Source organism: Gymnodraco acuticeps, unplaced genomic scaffold (assembly GCF_902827175.1).
Source record: "Gymnodraco acuticeps unplaced genomic scaffold, fGymAcu1.1, whole genome shotgun sequence".
In the NCBI taxonomy this organism is placed as follows: Eukaryota; Metazoa; Chordata; class Actinopteri; order Perciformes; family Bathydraconidae; genus Gymnodraco; species Gymnodraco acuticeps.
In genome coordinates, this window is record NW_022989877.1 from 241,543 (window position 1) to 264,606 (window position 23,064).

Genomic DNA, 23,064 nt, shown 5'->3' on the forward strand with positions numbered 1-23,064 from the left:
AACATAAAAACAAAGTCTGGCTGAACCAATTATATGTATATGTATTCCCCAGTTTTGAATATACTTAAAGTACCAAAAGTAAAAGTAGTCATTGTGCAGATTGTTCCTTTTCAGAATAATATATATGATATGTTTTATAATGATTGATCATTAAAGTGTTCTCAAAGCTGGTGAAGGTGCAGCTAGTTTGAATGACTTTGTATTCTGCAGGGTAGCTTGTGAATTTACTCCAGGTGGAACTAAAGTCTGATTTAAGAGTTAATTATATTTCACACCATTCATCCACATCTGTAAAGTAACTCAAGGTATTAAATAAATGTAGTGGAGTAAAAGTACAAAGTAGCATAACATAGAAATACTCCAGCACCTCAAAAGTGTACTTAAGTACAGTACTTGAGTAAATGTATGTAGTTACTTCACACAGATAGCATGTGTCAGTTTGAGAGTTAAACTCAGGAGTTCAGTGGTGCTGTAGGCCGAGGATTACAGAGAATGAGATTACTTTAGATTACCTGACGCTGCTTTTGACATTGACTAGCTTCTTTTTCTGTCCACCTTACTGCCGTACTACATTTTACCACCTGACTCAACATCAGATTTTCACTACAACGTTATTGTAAAAATAATTCACGATTTGTTGCGATAAAAATGATATCTCTCTGACCATATTAAACTTTGTCCATTGTGCGTTTTGGTAAAATGCTTGTAAATGCATTTGACTTAAAACGAGTGTGCGGAGTCTTTAACTGTATCTGTGCAAAAGAGGCGCTGGAATATTTGAAAAGTAGTATTTTAAGATTACATTTTTTAAATATCATGGTTTTCGTCAGTACCAGTTGATTGCAACACCCATCATTTGACACATAGTAAGCCACAATGAAAGGATGCACATCACCATCTCTGCATCTGTCTTTGAATTATAAATCCCTTCACTCATCCATAAGACACCAAGGATGACAGGAAGGAGAAATAAAGGGTGAGTCAGAGTTCCCTTAAATGACATTTATTTATTTCTCTATCTTGGTTTGCAGTAAACATGAGCAAAAATGTACATACAGTAAGAGCAAAACATAAAGATCCAGAATATAATTATCATCCTTTTTGGGGCGAGAGTGTCTCGACAAATTTCATGAAATACCTACACCACAGTCTTAGGCAAAAGTACGATTTAAGACGAGGGGTTTGGGAAGCGGGGTGGGGGGGGGGGGGGAGGTTTGATATAATTACTCCTTCTTTGAAAGTAGTTGATTCTCTCTGACATTTGCGTTGGACCGGGTTGCAGTTTTGTTCTGAAGAGTTTCTGGTTTGCACTTGAAAGTTCTCTGAAGGCTTTTCTGATGTTTTCCCTTTAATGTCTGAACACTTAGTTTCAGAAAACTTCCATTTGCAAACAATGATCTCAATTTAATATAGAAAGGACTCGAGCCATGACCAAACATGTTCCTATATTAAAAAAACAAAAACACTTTTCCATCCAAGCTGTTAACATTTCCCCGTTCGTTGAATTCAATGCTAAACACCTATCAGGTATCGCTCCCACGACATGATACAATCCAAGTTAATACATTCTCTCCTCTTTACAACAAAATAGCAATAAAAATACTCTTTTCTTATAAATAAAACAACACTTTGTTTGTAATATTCCATCACCATACTTCATGCTGGCAAAACTGCCTGACTGCAACATCCTATTCTTCTTCTTCGCTTTTCATGAGCCTTTCTAATAAATACATCCGCACAAGAAATAAATATTGCTTTTTGAGGACATCTCCAAATTATCACAGAGGAAGAAAAGAAACATACAAGGAGATAACAGGAAATAACATTTGGTGACACCGGGGGACATCACTGTCTGTCCACCAGGAGGCACTGTTATGTTGCAGTGAGACACGTTGCTTTGGTGCATATTACTATTATTATTATTATTAATATAATGATATAAGAGCAGGCCTTTCTTATATTACACGGGGTGTTATTCCCTCCACCTGAACCCCTATCTCTGCAGAGGATGTGTGATTGCAAATAAATCAAATTTTGATGAAGATCTTTGGTTGAAGAGCTAATCTTCACATGCACATGAGTAAAAACACAATGTCCAAATCAGCAATGACGCATTTATTTTTGATGAATTTAAGAATGATTGGGGGTAAAATAGAGATTGAATCGACACAAAATGTTGCCGAATCCTTTGACATGAGGGGGAGGAGCGACAAAGTAGGGTAAAGAAGTTGAGCGTGCCTGCTCCGGATTAGCTCACCAGATTAAGAGATTACAGTGAAATTAAGTAAGTGTAGCAGGAATGCCAGAGGAGAACTACATGTCAGTGGACAGTCAGAGAAAAGAGAGCCTCAGCTGAGTGTTCCACTACCATTCAGACCCCTCATTATAAATAACCTTTCAGACAATAGCAGATCTGTGTCTTTTATATAATGAATTCCTATTCCAGAGATATTTACGAGAGGAACACATTGCTCTGAGAGGAGTGGTGGAGTGGAGCCAGGCCTTAATGTGAGTGAACAGATGCCTGTTCCACATTTGCAGGATTGCTGCAATCTGTAGCCAAATTAAAGTGACCGAATTTCAAAGTGTGACTGCACAGATTTAGCCCGCCAACATGTGCAGGTGTCTCTTACAATAGCCTTTACCGCACACTGAATTAATGCACGTCGAGTAAACAGCACCATATTCAGGCTTCATCTATGCTTTTCCAACATGGTGGTTGATAAACTAGTCGTCTAGTTATCATTATGCCGTCAGACTGATTCATACAGCAGGGGGGGGGGACAAATAAAATGAAAAAGTATCCCCCTCTAGGAAGGAGATCTCCAGTGTGTCCATTTCCCTACAGGACTATAAAACAAAACTACCAACCCACATATTATTCAAGACTCTAGTCACCAATAACGGAATTTGTAAACTATACATTTCGATACCCTGGATGATATTTTAGAGGATGATAATGGGTGTAATTGAAAGAAAAAAGGGAACAAAACACAAACTTCTACATCCTCCAAAACTGTACAACAATGAATTCAAAGCACACTTGCAGTGTAAATCAATACAAAATATGACAATCGCATCTATTTCTGATACATATGAAATAGATGCAATACACGCACAAAAAAAAGACCTTTCTAAATATTCAAATTCAAAATAGAGACACAATAAAATGGCTCTTGGTTTAGCTTTAGGAATAAAATGATGATAAAGGAATGTGTTGATGCGATTTCATTTGATATTCAGGAGGGCGGATCGGAGGGATTGTTAGTTTTTTCTCAAACTACGAGGATGCTGTAAGACATGTGAAACATTGATGTCTCCTTTCGTGGTTAATATGAACGCTCCAAGCGACACAAACGTGAACACACTCCTGTTTCAGAAAGGTCAAACAACCAGTGTGAATATCAAATGATCCAAAATAATGATCATTCAATGGAAGTCCTCTCATCCGTAGAATGGACTCAAGCATTCATAATGTATGCCACTTAATGAATATTGCACATTGCATGCAACTTCCCGACCTACAGTATGAAATGGGACCCATGAATGGAGCACACACACACACGTCACACACACACACACACACACACACACACACACACACACACACACACACACACACACACACACACACACACACATACACACACATGCACAAACACACGCACTCTTAAAGGTTTTAACCTCTCCTGTAACTCCATTTCTTTTTATGTTGGAGATGCGTATCTTACAGTATGTTGTTAGCAAAACACACACTTGCTGTGTGTACGGGTTTAGTAGATTACAGTGTGGCCCCTCCTGGTGGTTGGTGTTTTTTTTTTTTAACCTTAGTTCACACTTAGCAGAGAGGTGGTGAGACGTAGGGGCCTCCTGCCCTCGTAGCACACTTAAGACAATACACACATGCAAAATGGCTTCATCTCTGCATCCACCCGATATACGTCTGTTGGATTATTCTTTTAAATGCAACAAAATAGACATACTAATATAAGGTTATGATACCGTATAAATACTGTAGATATACACATTTTGTATTGTAATTTGTGTATATTGGTATATAGAGGGGTACTCTATAAGGAGGCAGCAGGAGGGGGGCAGCAGTAAAGTGTTAATGTTGCTGATCCTTTGCAAACTTTGAAAACACATGTTCACATTCTTTACATCCCCTAGTTTGTCATGCAGTATAAATAGACGTCACCTCAAACTAATTTACAGAAAAGAATTCATCCCAAAGCTCACAGACAGAAATAATGACAGGATTACCACCCTTTTATTCTCGCCCCATCTCATCACAAAACTGGACAAACTATTTCCCCGCCCAGAAGTTGTTTTTGGGGAGGAAGGGGTTGTAAACAAATTCTACAAAGGGTGTGAATACTGAGATTTGTTTCTGTGTATGTGCAATGTTGCAGAAAATGAAGAAAGTGGTTTTTCAGGAGAGAAACAACAAAAAGGTCAACCTATATAGTGTTGATCCTCAGCTTGAAAGACACTCTTCCGGCCCACTTGTCTCTTTCACTTCCAGTGGGAATGTTGTTGGCGTTGATCCTGCACTCGATGTTGACGTCTTCATTGGTAGTGATGTTGAGGAACTTGACGGCAACTAAAGGCTGGGAGTAGTTCACCTGCAGAAACAGAGCCAAGGGGCGTCTTTAAACACAGCACTGGATGTCTGATTCATCTCTAATGAGCCAGCTGGAGATGACAGCTACAGTAAAGAAGGCTCGGGGAGTAACGGATTGCATGTAACGGGATTACGTAATCAGGATATGACAAAAAGTAAGTGTTCCCCCTTACAGTTGCATACAAAAAGACATATTGTTTGTTGTGAAAGGGTCAGATTTGATTTATTCTCTGTAAGCTGTACTGTTCTGTAGGCTAATTCTTTAAGTGTGAATCTATACGCCTACTGCCTGAATCTGCTTTTCACTTTCTTTGGTTCAATTTTTCTTTTTTGTATTCAGTAGTTGAACCTATATGTTCATAACATAGTGTCTGTGAGTCAGCTCAGATTGTATTTGTTTAATAAACAGATTTCTTTAAACTGTAGTATGTGCTCATGTGTTTCATTGTTGGTGTATAGGCTACTGCCTGAATATGCTTCATGAAAGGCAGGTTTTCCTATAAATACACGTTTTTTATTCTAAATATCTTGGTTTCTTCTTTTCTAAGGTCACATTGTTCTGCTGTTGCATTACATTTGATATTGAAGTAATACAACTAGTAAGTGTTACAGAATACATTTTTAAAGTAACCCTACCAACCCTGGGCAAAATGTACCAAGTATGGATTTCTCACGTGATCTTACCTGAGCTTTCTTGCCATAGTAAGGGTAGTACATAAGGTTGAAAGTGCCATTAGGAGGGAAGTACTGCAACTCGCCAATCTTTTCAGTGTCTTCTTTCTGTGGGGGTGAAACACCGTCATGAGATGCAGCCACTTCATGCATCACAACATATAATTAGGAGAGGAAAAGGTGAGCCTAATCTATATCCTTCTGTAAATCTAAAACAAACACATTATCTTGATATACACACATCTAGCATCTTCACTACTACTATTAATGTTTTAATGTAAAATCTGTACTCGAGGTCACATCCCGTCCTTACCCATTCATTTTTGCCAATTTTGTATCTCTGAGAGTGAGCACATTAATGGAAAAGAGAGGAGGAACATGCACAAGTGGTGTGAATGACAAAATGGCATGCAGTACAGATATGATAGTTGAAATGATACAGGACATTAAAGGGAATGGAGATGATGAGTGATTGGTGGCATATTGCAGATGAGAGGGAGGGACAATAGCCACGACTGGGCTGAAATCCAAATAGCTGTGTGAAGCCTTTCATTGTGGAAGGACTAAAAAGGGATTACCTTTGCGCCACAGGTGACAAACGGAGCCTGTCCATCTTTTCCTGGCAGCATCCCGATCACCTGGAGAGACAGAAACACAAGAAGTCTCCAACACCGTCCGCAATGCGCTCTCATTTAAACACACAATCACCAGAAATAAAAGGTAAGTGCAATAACCAATGACTATAATCGATATGGCTGTAACTAATTAGTATTTTCATTATTAATGTATCTGCTCATTATTGACAGGATTACTAGTTTGGTCAATCTGAGAAAATTGGTGAAATGCCCAGTGCAGTCTGAAAATCTAAAGTGATCTCTTTAAATGTCTTCCAAATACCCAGATATCAGCTTTTCAATTATATATATTTTTAATTAAGAAATGTCCATATTGAGAAGGAGAAAAACAGCATTTTACTGCGTTTTATGTATTTACTTTATCGTCCACAGACTTTATTAGTATTCCTTAAATCCAAAGCAAAAGGATTACAAATTGAGATTTGTGCATGAAATATGAACGATTAATCATCAAAATATTTGCAGATTATTTTTCGTTTACTTAGAAAAAAAAGCTTAAATGTCAATTTCAGTTTGTGTTATTTAAAAAAAAAGCAAGAACTCTCCATAAATACGGCCTTTTCTCAAATGAATGCATGAAAAATAAACGATTATTAAATCATTCAAATATAACTTTTATTGAACAATTTTACAATAACTTCATAATGTCTATATTATTGTTTATTTACTTTATTTTAAAAGGTCACATCTGTCACAAAACATGATTCCTCCATAGGATTTAATTTGATGACATCATGGATGCGTGGATTTATCTCCACTAATCTTAATACTGGCTTTCTTTGTTCTTACTGGGCTCGCCTTTCTGCCCTATTTTTATCAAACCAGTTTCATTATCACTGCCTCCATGTCTCCTAGCAACAGCACCCCTCCCCCCTCCTGCCCTCCTTCTTACCCGGTTTAGCTTGATGATGATGCACGGCTTGCCTTCCTGGTATCCATAGTAACGGTCAGTGATTCCAGAGCACTCATCGAGGATGGTGCGGTTGAACTGACACGAGCGCTTGGGGTTGTTCTTCACTTCGCCGCTATCCTCCTGCTGGAAGTACTCGTCCGGTTTGCACACGTTGTTCTTCTCCACTTGGGCCGTGTTGTTGTAGGCTGTAAGGGGGGGGGTGGGGGGGGGGGGGGGGAGTTATTCTGTGTGTAAAACTGCATTCAAACGATACGCGGACCCATTTATCTGCGCGGACGTTGTGTTTCTATGGAAACACCGGAAGTGCTAACTATATAGCATTATGAGCTAATTTACTGTTCACGTTCTGTGCCGCTTTATAGTTATGTTCCACTACCATTCAACGGGAAATATCGTACTTTTTACCTCATTACATTTACTTTGAAGCGTTATTACTTCATAGATTTAGATTTGCACAACATACAACTTTAAGAAAATGATGTTTTGATGGAAATTAACCAAAAACAAAGAGTATGAAGACATGTTACAGTTCCAGCTCCTCAGATGTGTTGCTTACCCTTTTAACTACCTCAATGTTTTTTTCTGCTATTACTTTCAGTACATTTAGACAATTATACTTAAATACTTGTACTTATGTACCATTCTTAATGCAGTACTTTGACCTGTACTTGAGTATTTTTACACTGCTTTTATCCGAAGCCACTTACAATAAGTGCACTTACAATAAGTGCAATAAAGCCTAAAGATCATAACAACAAGAAAAGTGCATGTGCATTTGAAATAAGCAAAGTCATTGTTAGTGCTGGTGCATTAGTTTCAAATGGGCTAAACTCTTTAAGTGATATTTTATTTATTTTGTAATGGCCAAGGCACAAGTGGAACAGTGGGGTTTCAGTCTGCAATGATAAATATGTAGAGTACTTCAACCACTGACTAAAACCAAAAGCAATCTCCAACCCACTTTAAAGGAATAATCTCTTATCGGGTAAAATACAATTCATGCGAGATAGCTGGATAATCCACAGTAAGCTTTTAGAGGTGAAGAGGCCAGACTTACGTGACAGGAACTTGTCCAAAGTCTGAGCGTACATGTCCCAGCTCTCGGTTTTCTGGGTGTTGTAGGTGATCTGGTAGTACTCATCTCCTTTGGGTCTAATCACCATACCTGTGAGAGACAGAGGTGATGGGGTCAGGACACGGAGACACTGAACTGTGATCACAAAAGGAGGATCAGGACAGGATCATTAGTTTAGCGCACCTGGCGTGGAGAGCCTGTCCTGCCATTTCGGCTTGTGGTCATCCAAAGTCTGCAGCATGACGTACATGGTGAGGCAAAACATGCCGGCCAGGAAGATGTAGAAAACTAAATAGAAGAGAAGAATAAGACCTGCAGACAAAGAGAGAAATGAGAGTTGTATTAGTCGTATGAGACATAACCATTTCATTCAATCATGTACCTTATTTCTTTCTGTACATTTTTTCATTTTCAGGAGGAATTCAATTGTTAGATAATTGAGCAATTGCACCATGTCTAAACATAATGTAATATTGTTTGTAATGTAAGTTGTAAAGAGTCTTCAGCTACATGAAGACCAAGCCTTTCATGTTTTATTATGCATTATGGAATAAAAAACGATGACTATTCAATCTGTGACAGTAACTGCTGTATCTTCCTCACCCTTGCTGTGCAGGTGACAGTGGATTACAGTGAGAGGGTTTCGATTTGATTTAAGGAGGAAAAGCTACATTCGACATTGGCAACTGCAGAGCATCTGATCATTCATTCATAATACCACACGAACTAAGACTAATCTTACATATGAGTAGATTTTAATTAAATGTTGCCTCTGCGTTGTGTCTGTGTGGTCACTTTCTGACAACTAATGGTCACAGGAGGCAAGTTAATCCTCATTAAACCGGCATCGCTTCGTTCCATCTGTCTCTCTCTATCCCACTCACACATGAATCCTTTAGGTGCTTAAAAGGACATTAATGGTGGAACATTGGCATGAATGGAGTCATTTAATTGGTGAAAACACAATTTGGGTTGCTTTCCTCACATATTTGCGTCCATTAAAGCAAGATGAAAAGGCTGCTCTCTGATCGATTTCATTATACAGTTTCCCTGTCCACGAGGAGGGGGGCGGTGTGATGACAGAGGGGGATACAGGAGGAGGAGGACAAGGACCCCCTGGAGACCGGTCTACAGGGTCAGGAGATTACATGCCATCATAGCCTCGGGCCTATTTCATGTAAGAAGCCTATAGAGATAATGTTACATTAGAACGAAAGTAGGGCTGCCACTAATCATTGTTTTTCTCATCTTTTATTTATCTGTCTAATCCTTTCTGATTATTCATCAGGTGACATTTCTTGATCGCCTGTTTGATCCAAGTGACAGTCCAAAACCACTTTTTTATTCTATTTGCATGATGCTTTTTCTCATTTAAAGACAAAGCTTATTATTGTTCTGAATAGTAAGGCTTAAATGACTTGTATCTTGACATTAAATTGACATTTTCACACTCTGTAAATGGTGTATTGTTCGATGACTCCTCGATGGATGTGCTGTTTCCTTCATGGAAATACGTTTGAAGCAGCTGTGTGCTCCCACCTCAGGCATTTCGGTCTGCACAGAGAGCAGGGAAACATAAATAGCTCTTTTCTCTATGACACAGGCCCTGCGTTGTGTTCTCGACCCCGGAGCCTCTGCTGGACGGCCCCCAGCGTGGAGCTCACTGCCTGTCAGCGGGTCGGCATCTGCCTCCCAAGCAGCCAGGCTCACAGGAATCCATAACAAAATGTCAAGGGGGAAGCTGCTCCACGGGGGCCATTACAGAGGATGATTTACAGCGTGTGTGTGTGTGTTTTAGTATCCAATTGTTCCTGGAATTACTCGATTGAAAGTAAAAGAAGAGGCGAGAGTGAGCCTTCCCAGCTATCACATGGAAAAGATCCAAGCAGAGTCATTACAAATAAACAGAGGCCCCGGACCAAGCCTGAGGCACTACAGCGGGGAGAGAGAGTAGCATCAGAGCTACGACGTGACAAAACAAAGTGTTTTTTCACCGGTCACCCAGGGGGGATGTTGTGCGAACTGTGAATATGACCCCACCCGGGGGAGAGTGGATGCGCAGGCGTGCAAATGGGGGTCATCGTGCAGGCAGGGTGGCTTTCCCCCTGGCAAAGAGGGTGTTATGTTCTCATGTCTGCCCTCTCAGTCCCAGTGATGATGGACGCTGAAGCATCTCTCTTTCACCCCGGTTGTGTGTTTGCAGACGGCAGTTGAAAGCAAAGAACAAAACGCCGGGCCGGTTGGCTCAGCAGCCTGTCCTTTATTCAGCATTAATGGCAGGAGGTGTCTCTTTCCTTTCAGAATTAATTAGAGGCCCACAGCTTTGTAAATTGGTGATCAAACAGATCAATGAAATGCTCTGGAATAGATGGAATAAATAGCTTAGCGCATTGGATCTTTTAATGTCAATCTTTTTATAATCTTGTACGGTCAGCCATCTTACACAGCACCATGGCTCTGTTTTCCATAAGGCTCCTTCAAGGCTCCTACAGTGAAAGCCTTTTGGTTGTTTCTCATTTCATTTCATTTCAAACCTTTATTTAGACAGATAGGTCCCTTGAGATCACGGATCTCTTTTACAAGGGAGACCTGCATCAATTTAGTTTCTGGAAGTGGGAGGTGCAGAACACTTCATTAGTCCTGTTTTAAATAAAAGCAGCCATGTTTGCCTAATGTCAGCTAGTGGCAGTGTAATATCTAAATGCAGGAGTGCACAGTTTTAGCAATATTTAGCATATGATTACATCTCGTTACACAAAGCAGAACACAAATCTGTGTTTCATCCTCAAAGAAGCCTTTGATCTGATGCTCTGCACGTACATTATACTGCATATAATTACGAGTGGGAACAACACATTTGCCTTTTAAAAGAGACTGGCAACCTGACTAGTGTTATCTTGCCTATTTTCTCAATGCATGTTGAGAAAAGTCAATGTACATTTGATATATTGGCTGCAAAGCCTGCAACGAAGTCAGAAAAGTGTAGGTACAGTAGGTGAATGCACCATAAAGAGAATGAGGAAGGGCGAAATGCCAAGTTTAGCACAAGTAGTGGCTGACTACAGAAATAGCCTAATTAACAAGCCTTAGAGAGCACAGCTTAAAAAGGCCACCAGACCTCAATGCACCTGGGACGCACTGAGCTGGATTAAGCTGTACACTGCAGGAGGATTTTAGCAGAGGAAGCTACAGCCGGTGATTCCTAACACAAGCAACGTACAATGTCCACTCACAACCAGAATACCACTGCGAGTAAAATCACTTTATTCCCACCACAAGCACTAAACTAAAGTGCTGTTGAGTCCCAGTGTTAATATAAAAAATGATTTAAATTCCTGAAAGTGGTTTACTTTGCTATCCTACCCCGTGAATTGATACCCTCCCCATCAGCCAATGAAGTCATTAGATTAGGATTAAATTCTTCCCTGATTTACAGTCACTGGGAGGGGCCGGCCTGGAGGTGATACAAATAGCTTTTGGCCCTCGGCTTTACCCAGATTAAAATGCTCCAATGTCATTAGAACTGAGCCATATGCGCCCTATCGTTTCATGAATCTTTGAAAAAGATGCAGGCTGCTTGTTGCAGAAAGGAGGACAGTGAGTGTGGCAGGGTATTGGATCTTCCTTTCAAAATCACTGGGGGGGGGGGGGGGGAAGCCTGAAAAATGAATGACATCATGTTGAAGGCTCATTAGATAAAACTGCAGGCGTGCAAACCTTCTTTAACTTCAGCAACCCCATCTCCCTGTGAAAGAAAGTATTACCCGCAGCAGAATTCACAATAAAGCTGGCTAAGGCTCTCTTGTTGCTTCCTAAGAGAGAAGCAGCTGATGGTGTGCACTTTGCAACAGAGTGGGACCTGTTTCAGCAGTGCTGCAGTAATCTGGCTAATTCAAAATGTGAAATAAGTACATATGCCTCCCCACCCCTATGGGCGCATTGCGCAGCGAAAGCTGTGCCATAAATTAATAAATAAAGACAGAAGCCAGGCAGGAAGGTTTTTTTCCTGCCGCATTCAGATTCCAGCACCAGGCATCAGTGGACAGCGACAGACAACTCATTACCTTCGGGGAAAATAACTTGGTTGAAATTGATATTACAGTAACACACTTTCATTTCTGAAGGAGTCCCCTGTTGTAGCTTAAGAAAAGGCTTTAGAGACTCTGACTAAGAACTGTTACGGAGCCCAGGGACCGTGTTTGCTGCATTGCTGAACCGGACAGTACTCACCCCAGCTGCTGGCCGTCCTGCCCAGGAACTCCCTCGTCCTCGGGTTCCATACATACTCCTTCCACCCGTTGTCTCCATCCTTTGCCATTTTGTCATACAAGTTTGGATCCCAAAGCTGTAAATAAACGCGGCCTAATGCAATAAAGCGGCGGGTTGTTAGCAATTAAGCAGAGAAGCACCGAGGCTATATGAGAAGCAATTAAACAGCGCACGAAATGAATGGAAATCAAGGCAAACACGCTACTGTGGTCTATCTGAGAACAGAAGGATGGATGGTAACAGAAAGAGAAAGCGGTCCTATACACTCCAGCACATACCTATAATATGCCCTCCCCCCCAGCTCTTGTCTGCATGCCGCAGAGTTTTGATGAGTGGTGCAGAAATCTAGTGATACTGCGGTAAAGCTCTCCCTCCGCCTCTTTCTACAGCACCCCCACCCTCTCCATCCCCACCACCGGCAGATCTGCCCCTCCCCCTCCTCCTCCCTGACCAATCATCTGCCCTGAACAGCCGACCCCCCCTCGCAGGCCCGAAGCATGACAGACAACCGGTCAGAGCCCATCGCGTGGTGTATGAAGGCATCCGTTTATTGGATGTGAGGCCTCCATCGTCATGTCCCCGAAGATAAAAACCCACATCCCTATGATATGATGTGCCCCAAAGTACTCTGAAGTGTCCATGATACATTGAATTCCCTATTGTTGTCAAACAAGGACTCTATTAATTCAGATTACCACATCTAGCATGGGTCAGATTTCATAGCAGCCTGCCAGAGGGTTTTCTTTCATTCATTGTCACAATTTGTGAGAAATAAGCTTTGAAAGATAATTATATATAATGCAAACTGTACCTCAATATTGGATTTTGAGTAGCTTTTAAAAAAAACTAATAATAGTGAAATAATGACAGTAAAATGCCTTCACATAGCCTATGCAGCAAGGCTACATGTTAGCATTAGCTGCATACTTAAAGCTACATGTATAAGAGTTGCATTCATCCTCGCTTTTTGCATTATAATAACACATTACATCCTTAGTATGCAATTTAAAAAAACTATAGAGGTTGGTTAACATTTGAAGGATGGTATGCAGCATCTGTTTCTGAGTGCTATCTTGCAGCAGATTATGCATGAGCCGGCTAAAAGTAGGGTCGAGTGACTATAGCGCCCCCACATGGACACGGAGGGAGATGCAACACCAGCTGCAGAAGTGCAGTGGGAACATAATGTCCACTTCCCAAACATCGCCACTGTGAAACACCACGAGGCATGAAAACATGCACAGATCCTGTTTGTTGTGTAAAGTTCATTATATAAAATTTATTTTTAATGACAATATCAATGCAAATATAGCACTACAGTGATTTCCAAGGTACACCGTATCTTACCATATCAATATAGTATGGCACTCGTATAATGGCCACTGTTTTAGAAGACACACAAAACCAACAGTTTCTGTAAACTATTTTTGGAAATGATACCTAGGGTTCCATGTCAGTCTGTGAGAAGGTGATTTACTTGGTATCTGGAATTAAATTGGGCACATATAGTCAGTATCATTGGGACATTTTCAGTGTAAGGAATCTCTGCATGCATTGCACTTGCCCATTTCCTTCAACCTCACTTGTGTTTGTTTAAAAATGGACTCAGTAAAAGCTTGAAAAACCTGGACCCTCAAACACGAGCAGGTGGGAAATAAAACAAAAAGGCCAAGCAGTGACTCTCAAACATTTAGATAGGTCTTCTTTTCACGGGGTGCACTGTAACTGTACAGCTTGGTGCTAACTATCATAAAAACGACAACAACCAAGAGACATTCAAGTGCCTTAATACTATTACAGAAGGGCTCACTCTTCAAGGTACAAACTTCAGTTCACGTGGCTTTCAGAAATAAAAACAAATATGTAACAATAAGCACGATATAAATAATGTTTCTGTTGAATGAACACCAGTAGTTCAAGATAGCAGCAAAGTATTCAAAATGTCAAGACATCGAGCCGTTGAAATCTGTACACAAATGAAAGTGGATGTAGAAAAAAAGGGTGTAAATAAAACACATCTTAAAGGGAGTCTTGCATAAATGTAAATAAACAACTGTTGGACTGTGCCTTTCTTTAGAGGGCTTACTGTTTATTAGTAGTAGAACTATAGGTAATGCATGGACTGGCTGCAGCAGATAAAGTACTTAATTCTTTTAGAAAAAAACAAGTGAACAAAGTTATGTTTATACAGTATATGCTACATAATATGTATTGATTACAAGTATGAAAATGGAAATAATTGCTACATTTTCAATACAGTTGTACATATCTATTTACATTACATTAGGGTTTAATTTCTCCTAAGCGTATACCATGTTTTGTGCAGATTGTTCCAGCATTCTGTTTGAGGTGATCAATAGTCACAGTCTTATCAGTTGCACCGTATCGTACAGTCAGTGTAAATGGGTGTCAGTGCTGTGTGGTGGAACAATCACTAATGTGCAACTGTGGATAAGCATGAGTGATGACGTTTTTTTGTATCATTGATCTGTATCTATATTTGGCTGGACCGCACAGTATGTGCCATCTGTCGCTCCGCCCTCTCTAACGACCCCGGGCGATATATATTAATCTTTTTATACAACCACATGTTATCATAGTGAAGATCTGCTGTATGTAAAAGTCTGACATGATCATCTCTACACATAGTCTTTTACAATACTATATGTCTATCGTGACATGCAGAGAATGACACAGTAAATATGACTTTTCAAGTCTTTAGATATGTATGTTAGGCTAGTTGACAAGTTTTTAATTATGTTGCTCCGGCATCTGGAGCATATTGCTATAAAATTGCAGAAACGTTGAGAAAGTAAATAGATTTACATTACAAATATGCAAACAGATACAGTAGGTAGCTTTTACTCCTCGTGATGATTATTTGCATCCACAATGACAATCTATTGATACCAATACATCTCAAATGCATTCACGACTTCAAGAAACACTTCAACAACTTGTCAATGAGTCTTGCCTTTTCTCGCCCACAGAGCAGTTTCTATGCAAGTTTGGACAACTGTGTGTTGGAGAAAATATATTATTCATTTATGTCTCAAGTAGTCAGCAGGAAATTTGGCAACACCAATCTAAGAAAACATCCCAACCATTATTGAAATGGCGTCTTCATTTTGTGGCAATAACACTGGCGTTTTGTGGCAACAAAGCATTGGCAATTAGAACACATCAAGGACACAGAGCAAGTACAAATCACCCGGGTAAGAGATGAATTTAGTCTGATTGTAATACTTCATTTCCTCACCTCTGTCCCCCCCAAATGAGTTCATAGTTTCCAGTAATCTACGTTACTGTTCAGTTTATCTCACAATAAAAGCAAGAATTATCTTGATCCTAAACCCATTTGACTCTCCGTTCTTATTAACTGCTCCTCATCTTCACCTCATGTGTGTGTTGAGTCTCTTCAGAGCTGTACTAGCAGCCCTGTCTATCCCCCTCAGATCGCCGTGTCCCAAACTACGGCCTGCGGCCTCTGGCAGGGCGGCGTGCCAGTCTTACGGGGCTCAGGTGTCCGTCTCCAGCTAGGGAGGATGGGCATGCTGTCCTGCTTGCACAGGCTTTTGTCAGGGCGCCTGTGGGCCTTGATCTCTTTGCACAGGCAGCGTTTACGCTCAATGACTTCCAGCAGCTTGCCGTCTCTCTGGCTCTGCGAGGCGGAGGTGGAGCAGCCCCCGCCCACAGGAGGGTGTCCCTGAGCCAGCTGGGCGAGCTGCTGGAACTGCAGCTGAAGGTGGTGCTGCTGCTGGAGCTGCTGGAGCTTCTGCTTCAACTGCAGCTGCTGCTGGTGGAGCTGGAGCTGCTGCTGCTGCCGAGACACGCCCGGACTGCAGGGCACTTGAGGCTGGGCCAGACCGTGGAGCTGGATGAATTGGAAAAAAGTAGAGTGAATTTATGTTGGATTTCATGAATACAAATGCATGCTCACTGCAGACAATCCTAGCACATGTTGAATAAAACTGCAGTTCCTGTGGCCAGCCAGGAGAATGCAGCGCTGCTTCATCTATCACAGGTTGAAGGAGGGTCAGCCAGCCGCATGAAGACCGTCTCTGCAGCACACTCAAACTGCGTCAGCACTTGCTATGCAGCTAGAATCTGGGCATGCTGGAAGACTGCAGCTCATCACTCCAAAACACAGTACAGCATGTTCTCGAATCCTCTATTCTCTCCCATTTTCTGACTACATGTCCGCCTGCGTCAAATACCTTTGCAGCTCTGATCGTTCTGAGGCAGGCCTGAGCCTTATTCTGCTCAGTGGGCATATCTAGCAGCTATAAATAGATCTGCATGAGCACTGTCTCTAGCAGAAGGGGAAGTAATAATGAGACCAATATTAATGTTCACTCCCAAATCTACCATGGTTACATTGAATAGAGTCTATATTTATACGGCTGGGTGTTGTATATTAACCTGATTCAGGGCTTCTCGAGCTGGTAGGCTGCTCTGTCTCTGGACGTCTCCTCCACCCACCTGTCTCACTCCGGCAGAAGAGGAGGAGCGGCCCAGCCGCCCCACTTCTGCAAAGAAACACATATTACTCTGTGTGCCTGCTAATGAGAACAGGAATACAACTTGTCATTATAATACGTAGAGGTGTGAAATTCTAACTGCAACTGTGTCATGAGACAGATATTTTGTACAACATGCTCCTTTAGTAACAAGACAAGTATAAACTAACCTTATACTGTTGAACAATAGGCACATTACAGAGATTTGTTTATTACATTTCGATGTTTAACTGTTTTCTGTATATCTCATATTTTCTTGTATACAGATTTCTATTACAGCTATGTGAAATGTAAACATTTTAGTGATGCTAATCTGTAATTGCCATAATTGTGTGTTATTCAGAATATGATGATGCTTCAGTTTTCTACAGATATATTTGCACTGTTACAAAATAAATGTAACACAAGGGAAAAAGGTTATACCGTTATAAAGTTGATTACAGGTAGCTTGGGTGATGTTTGCACTCTGACCAGTTCCCTTTAATCATCAGGTGATATCTGTACAGTCCGTTAGCCCATACTAAACTGAATTAAATGATAAAGTGTTTTTAACAACCTGGTTTGTCATGCCGTACATTATAAACTCTATTAAATGGGACCGGGGGTCATTAATGTATGTATGCAGAGACGTTGGCATGCTTCAAGTTAAGTATTGCACTGATTTTCAATTTTAGCAGCGCCTCTCTGTTTCTAGGGAAGGCCTTGAGTTAAAATGCAAATAGACTGACAAAGAGAAAACAAGCTTCAAGGCTAACTTCAGTCCAAGAAGATGCATTGAGCTGTTAGTCGGAGGAGAGGAAGGTCTTCTCTGATTTTCACAAGTTTAAGAGCTGAGCAACAACAGAGCCAGCAGAAGATTCCCCATATTCACCCACTGCTAGTTCCTCTCTAAACGGGATGGTGTGGTTAGAGGCTATGACGAGAAGATTATAAACACTAAGTTAAAGGTCCCCTATTATACGGTTTTTCATCAATATATTATAGGTCTCAGATATATACAAACATGTCTCTGAAGTGTTCGGCTCCAAACACCAAACAGGTCATTGCAGCATCCCATAATCCCCTCTGTTTCAGCCCTGTTTCAAAAGTGTTGATTCTCTTTAGATGAAAATAAGGAGCCCCTCCCCACGCCCCTCTGAGAGATATTTGGTTAGAAAGAACTCAATGGTGCTCTAGGAGGAGATTCAGGTGATAAGGGGGGGGGGTTACCTTGGTTGGTGATTGGCCAAAACATCGTTATGACATCATAAAGTGGCCAAAATCTGATCAGCTCATTTTCAGACAGGTTTTTATGTAAATCAGGACAAAAAGTGAGAGAATCTTTTTTCCTGAAAATGTCAGAGTCTCTTACCACAGAGGGGACACATGTTGATGTAGAAGAGACATGAAGAAGTGGATTTTGCATAATAGGTGACCTTTAAATTACCTCCATTGCGACAGGCAGGAAAAGTCTGGCAGGGAAGAGGCAGGCCGAGTCTGGGCAGCGCTCTGAACCCCGAGCTGCTGTCCATGCCAGCCAAAGACTCGCTGTGAGCGTGCGCCCTGCTGGAGCTGAAGTGCACTGGGATGCCCGAGTGTCCTCCTCGAGACCCTATGCACATGTCCTCTTTATCCATGCGTAAGAGGGCATCAGCGCTGCCATTCCACGCACGACCTTCATCCTCTGAGACATTGGGGAGGAAACAGAATGAATATTTCAAGGAGTATTTAAGCTCCTTTGAAAAGCCTCAATACTGGATCTGAACTCCAAATGACCTCTGACTTTGGCTCCTCCCATAAGACTGTTAAACACCTGAACGTTTGAAAGAACATCCATAACATTCATCTGTTTGCAACTTACAATTTATAAACCCAGTATATCATATTCCAATTACTTGTATATAGACTCTCCTTGCACTATTTCTATCCTACTTTATCTGTGTTATTGTATTGCACTGTTGGATGAGCCTGTGACCTAAGATTTTCATTGATATATCTACACTGTAGCTATGTACAAATGACAATAAAAGCCTTGAACCTTGACTTACTCTCTGTCTCTCTGCTCCCATGGCTGAAGGACAGTTTCCTCTGCATAGGCCAGTACGATTCCTCATCTGCTGCTAAGCTGGCACTGCTGTCCCAGGGCATGAAGCCAACCTTCGAATGGAGGGACGAAGAGCCACCGTTGCTCTTGAACGCCCCCTCGAGGCTGGAGGGCTGATGGAGAGACGGCGTGTGAGAACTTCCTCTCAGGCTCTCGTACGCCGGTGGTCTCCGGAAACCACCAGAGGGGTAGGTCCACAGCAGAGGGCTGTCTGAGGAGGGGGGCTTGTACGCTGGCAGGCCGTGAGGAGTGTGAGAGCGAAGATGGGGGCGAGAGTGAGGACGCTTGGACGAGGACAGAGGCTTTGGGGTGGAGCTGGAGCTGCTATGAGACGTGGAGATAGTGTGGTCCATCGGTAACGAATATGGGCCTCCATCCCTATCCCGATCCCTGTCTCTATCCCGATCTCTGTCTCTAACCCGATCCCTGTCTCTATCTCTTTCTCTGTCCTTATCCCTATCTCTGTCTTTCTCCTTGTCTCTTTCCCTGTCCCTGTCCCTACCCCTATCTCTATCTCGATCCCTGTCCCGGTCCCTATCCCTATCTTTGTCTCTATCTCTATCTCTATCCCTATCCTTGTCCCTCCCTTCTTTGTCAGATTTCAACAGGAAGCTCACAGACTTGCCTTCCCTTCCTGTACTCGAGGTCTGGGTCTGGACCGTGGACTGGTTCTGAGAGCTGCCCTTCAGCGGAGCGGGGGAATCTCCTCTCTCTGGTTTGCGATAGTGATGGTAGTGCGAAGGGCGATGGTGAGGGTGGTGGTGGTGATGGGAGAAAGGGGAGGTGGACTTGGAGGAGGGAGGCAGGGGTGTGGAGTGACTTCTGGCTCTCAGTCCGGGGGCCGGTCCCAGCTGAGAGTCCTTGCTGTGTTTGTCCTGCTGCGATTCACTTCTTCCCGACGACTCCTTGGAGCCCGACGAGGGAACAATAGAAGAAGTCGAGGAGGAGCTGGCTTGGGTCGTCACGCTGGATGTTTGAGTTCCCATTTTAGCAGAGGACGATTTGTTTTGCACCCCGACCCCGCTGGAGGCTGCCGCTGGCTGAGGGAAGGCAAGCAGCGGGGGTCGGTGCTGGAGGAGATTTGGGAAAGGGGCCGGGATCTTTGTGTTGGACTCGCTGTCGGATTTACTCCCTTGCAGCAGGTAGGGAGTGGGAGCTCGGGGAGTGTGAGGACTGGTGGAGAGGACCTGGGGGACGGGGGTGGAGGACGCAGAGGAGGGAAGAGGGGACGAATGGGAGATGGACACGGTGGCTTTGGGTTTGGAGTAGGAAGGAGAGGAAGAGGAAGGGCGTGGTAGAGAGGAGGAGCTGCTGGAGGAGGAAGGGGTGACATGGAAGTGTTTAGAGCTTTTCATTTTCTCATGTTTGGACAGGGGGTGTCTGTGGGAGGGTCTGTCCTCGTGCTGGGGGTATTTCATCTCCTCATAAATGGCCTCACTCTGGTCCGAGTCAGAGTCAGGAGTGGTGGCCACCGGGGTGACAGGGTGGGGGGTGGCCGTCTGGCTTTCTCTGGTGAACACCTGGCCCACCATCTCGATATACACCGGCTCATCATCCCTGTCTCCAGGCTGGATCTGAGAGTCTGCCTGGAAAGGTAAGGATGCGGCAGAATGAGGCACACGTGGAGGAAGAGAGTCGAAGGTGAGCTGGGTGCTGGGACTTCTCTTGGGTTTTAAAGGAGGCACCTTCTTTCCTCCCATGTCTCCAGAGTCAGATTTCTTCATGGCTGTAGGGGGAAAGAAAAATACAGGTCATTAAGAATGAATAATTTATGTTAGAAAAACATCACTAGTCACAAGCTTGAGCTTCAATAATCAGGATGCATGTATTTATTATCCTGGCAAGAATGGAAGTAGTCATCACATACAGAGCATCAACTATTTCCTGAACAGTGTCCTTCACATGCTGATATCCAAGAGAGGGAGTTACACAGTCACAAGATGGAGGAATAGAAAGCAGTCTTCAATGTTTACTTCAGATTAGCTCCACGTCAGAAATGATCATGCTTGTCATATGTCTATCTCCATAGAGGCTGAATCATCATGTTAATCACATAGCTATTATGCCTAAAACAGTCCTGATGCTCTTCTAGGTCATCATACATCCTGTCATGTACTGAGCTACAGTTGGGATACCTTTGTTATCATGTGCTACGCTGATATTGGAAGAGGACATTCAGTATTTTCCCAACAATATACTATGTTGAAAATGCACCGGGAAACACATTTCTTACAATTTTTCTTCTCTGAGTGTTTGTGTGAGTGAGAGAACGATGGGGGCGGCGTGTCACCGAGTCCTCTGCCGTCGCTGGACGAGGTGCTGAGGCGAGTGCTGGGGTGACGTTTGGGTTTGGTGGGGGGGCAGCGGCCGCCATGTTGGGACTGGGTGTCAGAGTCATCTCCGTTCTCCAGACTATCCCCGGCCCCTACAGCGTGGCAGGACTGTGAGCGCGGGGCCATGGCGGAGGCACACGAGTGAGGGGACAGGTCCTGGGACGCCGGCATCGTCATGAAACCCATCCGGAAGTGGCGGCGGAAAGACGCCAAATCTCTGACTTTGCCAACGGTGGCTGAAGGGTCACTTTGGTTGGAACTGCATCGAAAGGGTTGGGAAGGAGGATGGAAGAGAGATATGAAAGCATTAGGACATCAAATTTAAAGAGAGTTAAATATATAATACATGTGAATGATCGGCAAAGGTTAGTTTCTCTTTCACCCCACCACCCCCTCCTGCCTGAAATGCCTCGATTCGATTGGACTCCTCTGTTTCCTCAAGGAACATAGTGACATCACTAATTAACACGTGTGCTTCTATTGGCTAGTGCGACACACACATTGTACGTGATACGTAGCTATACGTGGCTAAGGGGCGGGACATCTCTAAGCGGTTGATCAATCACAACAGAGCCGGCCAGCTAACCAATCAGAGCAGACTGGGCTCTGGTTTCAGACAGAGGGTGAAAAGAGGTGCTGCAGCACAGGCAGTATGAGAAAAATAAAGAGCTTTTTGAACATTAGAGCATGGAGATATGTCCCAGGAGAAACACTAAATACAAATATGAACCTGAAATTGAGCATTATATGTCCTCTTTAAAGCGCCCATGTCATGCTTTTCCGGTTATTACCCGTCCCCTTGTGTATTATGAAGGTTTTTCTGCATATAAATGGTCTGCAGAGTCACAAACCCTCAAAGTACACCCTGTAGCACTGTACAACTCTAACACAGAACATACCTGTCTATGCTGCCCCAGAACGCCTCGTTGGAGATTTCTCTTTTTCCATTGTTTGCTTCCTGTGACGTGTGAACATCCAAATCAACAACAAATGGACCAATCCGGGAGCACCTCACACACCAGGATCCCTTGGCTAACTAACAGGCAGTCCCATTAACTTGCATAGAGCTCCCTGAACGCTGGTAATAGACGAGTTGGGATCGCGGAGAAATACTCTCTGCAGACCCATTCTCACAGCGTTATAAACCTTTTTCTTACTCGATATCAAGCCACACTGTTTTTACTTCGGCTGTGAGTGTTTGTGTGCTCAGGATGAGTATCGCTGTGTCTCGCTGTATCGCCGACCTGGAAACCTGTCCGCTCCTCTCAGCAGCGGCGAGCAGCAACGAGCCTCGCAACGAGCCTCGCAACGAGCCTCGCAACGTCCCGACCAATCAGAGCACACTGAGCTCACAGGGAGGGGGGGCAGGAGCTCCAACAAGCCGTTTAGGACAGAGAGTGAATACCGGGTGAATACACATACTATACAGTGATGCTGTATGAGAAACCAATGTGATTTTGGAAAATTGCACAATATAAATCTATTCTAGTAGACCTCAACAATGGAAATATGATCAGTAGAAATGGCCATGACATGGGACCTTTAAGTGCAAAGAATAATCATGTATCATGCTTTATATTGACCTCCCTTTTTCCTCACTTTCTCTGTGGTCATCAAACATCGCCTGTGCAGCAAAGAGATGCTTGCAGGGCTTTTTACTGCAAAGGGGAAAGCCCAAGAGGCTCTTCCATGTTTCACATCCACATATCTTTCCATCTGAATTCCTCCACATCTGCTTCATCCTCAAACACATTCAATTAGGAAATCAATTCCCCCGTCAAAAAGCAAAGTGCTCGTAGTGAACACTGCACTGCTGGAATTCCCTTATTTTTCGTAGCCTCGGCCGACATCTGTGGTCTCCTCTCATGATTGCCAAAAGCATCTGTTTCCATGGGAACAGTTGTGATTTTCATGCATTTGATATTTTGTCTGTGAAAACA

General features: G+C 42.8%; 2 protein-coding genes across 3 annotated transcripts in view; both read right to left on the minus strand.

Moving 5' to 3' along the window:
* Nucleotides 1–987: 987 nt before the first annotated feature.
* atp1b2b (ATPase Na+/K+ transporting subunit beta 2b) lies at nucleotides 988–12,521 on the minus strand. The gene is made up of 8 exons (XM_034198227.1): nucleotides 12,467–12,521; nucleotides 12,150–12,281; nucleotides 8,103–8,231; nucleotides 7,902–8,009; nucleotides 6,824–7,029; nucleotides 5,875–5,934; nucleotides 5,309–5,404; nucleotides 988–4,625 (listed from the first exon to the last, which is right to left on the minus strand). The coding sequence occupies exons 2-8, from the start codon at nucleotides 12,235–12,237 to the stop codon at nucleotides 4,461–4,463; spliced, it is 852 nt and encodes a 283-aa protein (XP_034054118.1). The 5' UTR covers nucleotides 12,238–12,281; nucleotides 12,467–12,521; the 3' UTR covers nucleotides 988–4,460.
* Nucleotides 12,522–13,435: 914 nt separating this feature from the next.
* LOC117534103 (neuronal tyrosine-phosphorylated phosphoinositide-3-kinase adapter 1) overlaps nucleotides 13,436–23,064 on the minus strand; it is a 44,182-nt gene continuing 34,553 nt past the window's right edge. For both annotated transcript variants that reach the window (XM_034198162.1, XM_034198153.1), the window contains exons 4-8: nucleotides 21,025–21,383; nucleotides 18,736–20,517; nucleotides 18,135–18,371; nucleotides 16,611–16,717; nucleotides 13,436–16,062 (exon numbers count right to left, since the gene is read on the minus strand). In XM_034198162.1, coding sequence (XP_034054053.1) covers nucleotides 15,640–16,062; nucleotides 16,611–16,717; nucleotides 18,135–18,371; nucleotides 18,736–20,517; nucleotides 21,025–21,383 — 2,908 coding nt within the window. In that variant the 3' untranslated portion in view covers nucleotides 13,436–15,639. The remainder of the gene's footprint in view (nucleotides 16,063–16,610; nucleotides 16,718–18,134; nucleotides 18,372–18,735; nucleotides 20,518–21,024; nucleotides 21,384–23,064) is intronic.

Excerpts from the sequence above, each read along its gene's own strand:
- atp1b2b (XM_034198227.1), bottom strand. The coding sequence starts at position 12,237 with ATGGCAAAGGATGGAGACAACGGGTGGAAGGAGTATGTATGGAACCCG. Across the intron at positions 8,232-12,149 it reads CAGGACGGCCAGCAGCTGGG|GTCTTATTCTTCTCTTCTAT; the intron begins GTGAGTACTGTC and ends CTTTGTCTGCAG. Across the intron at positions 5,405-5,874 it reads TTGTCACCTGTGGCGCAAAG|AAAGAAGACACTGAAAAGAT; the intron begins GTAATCCCTTTT and ends TCACCCCCACAG.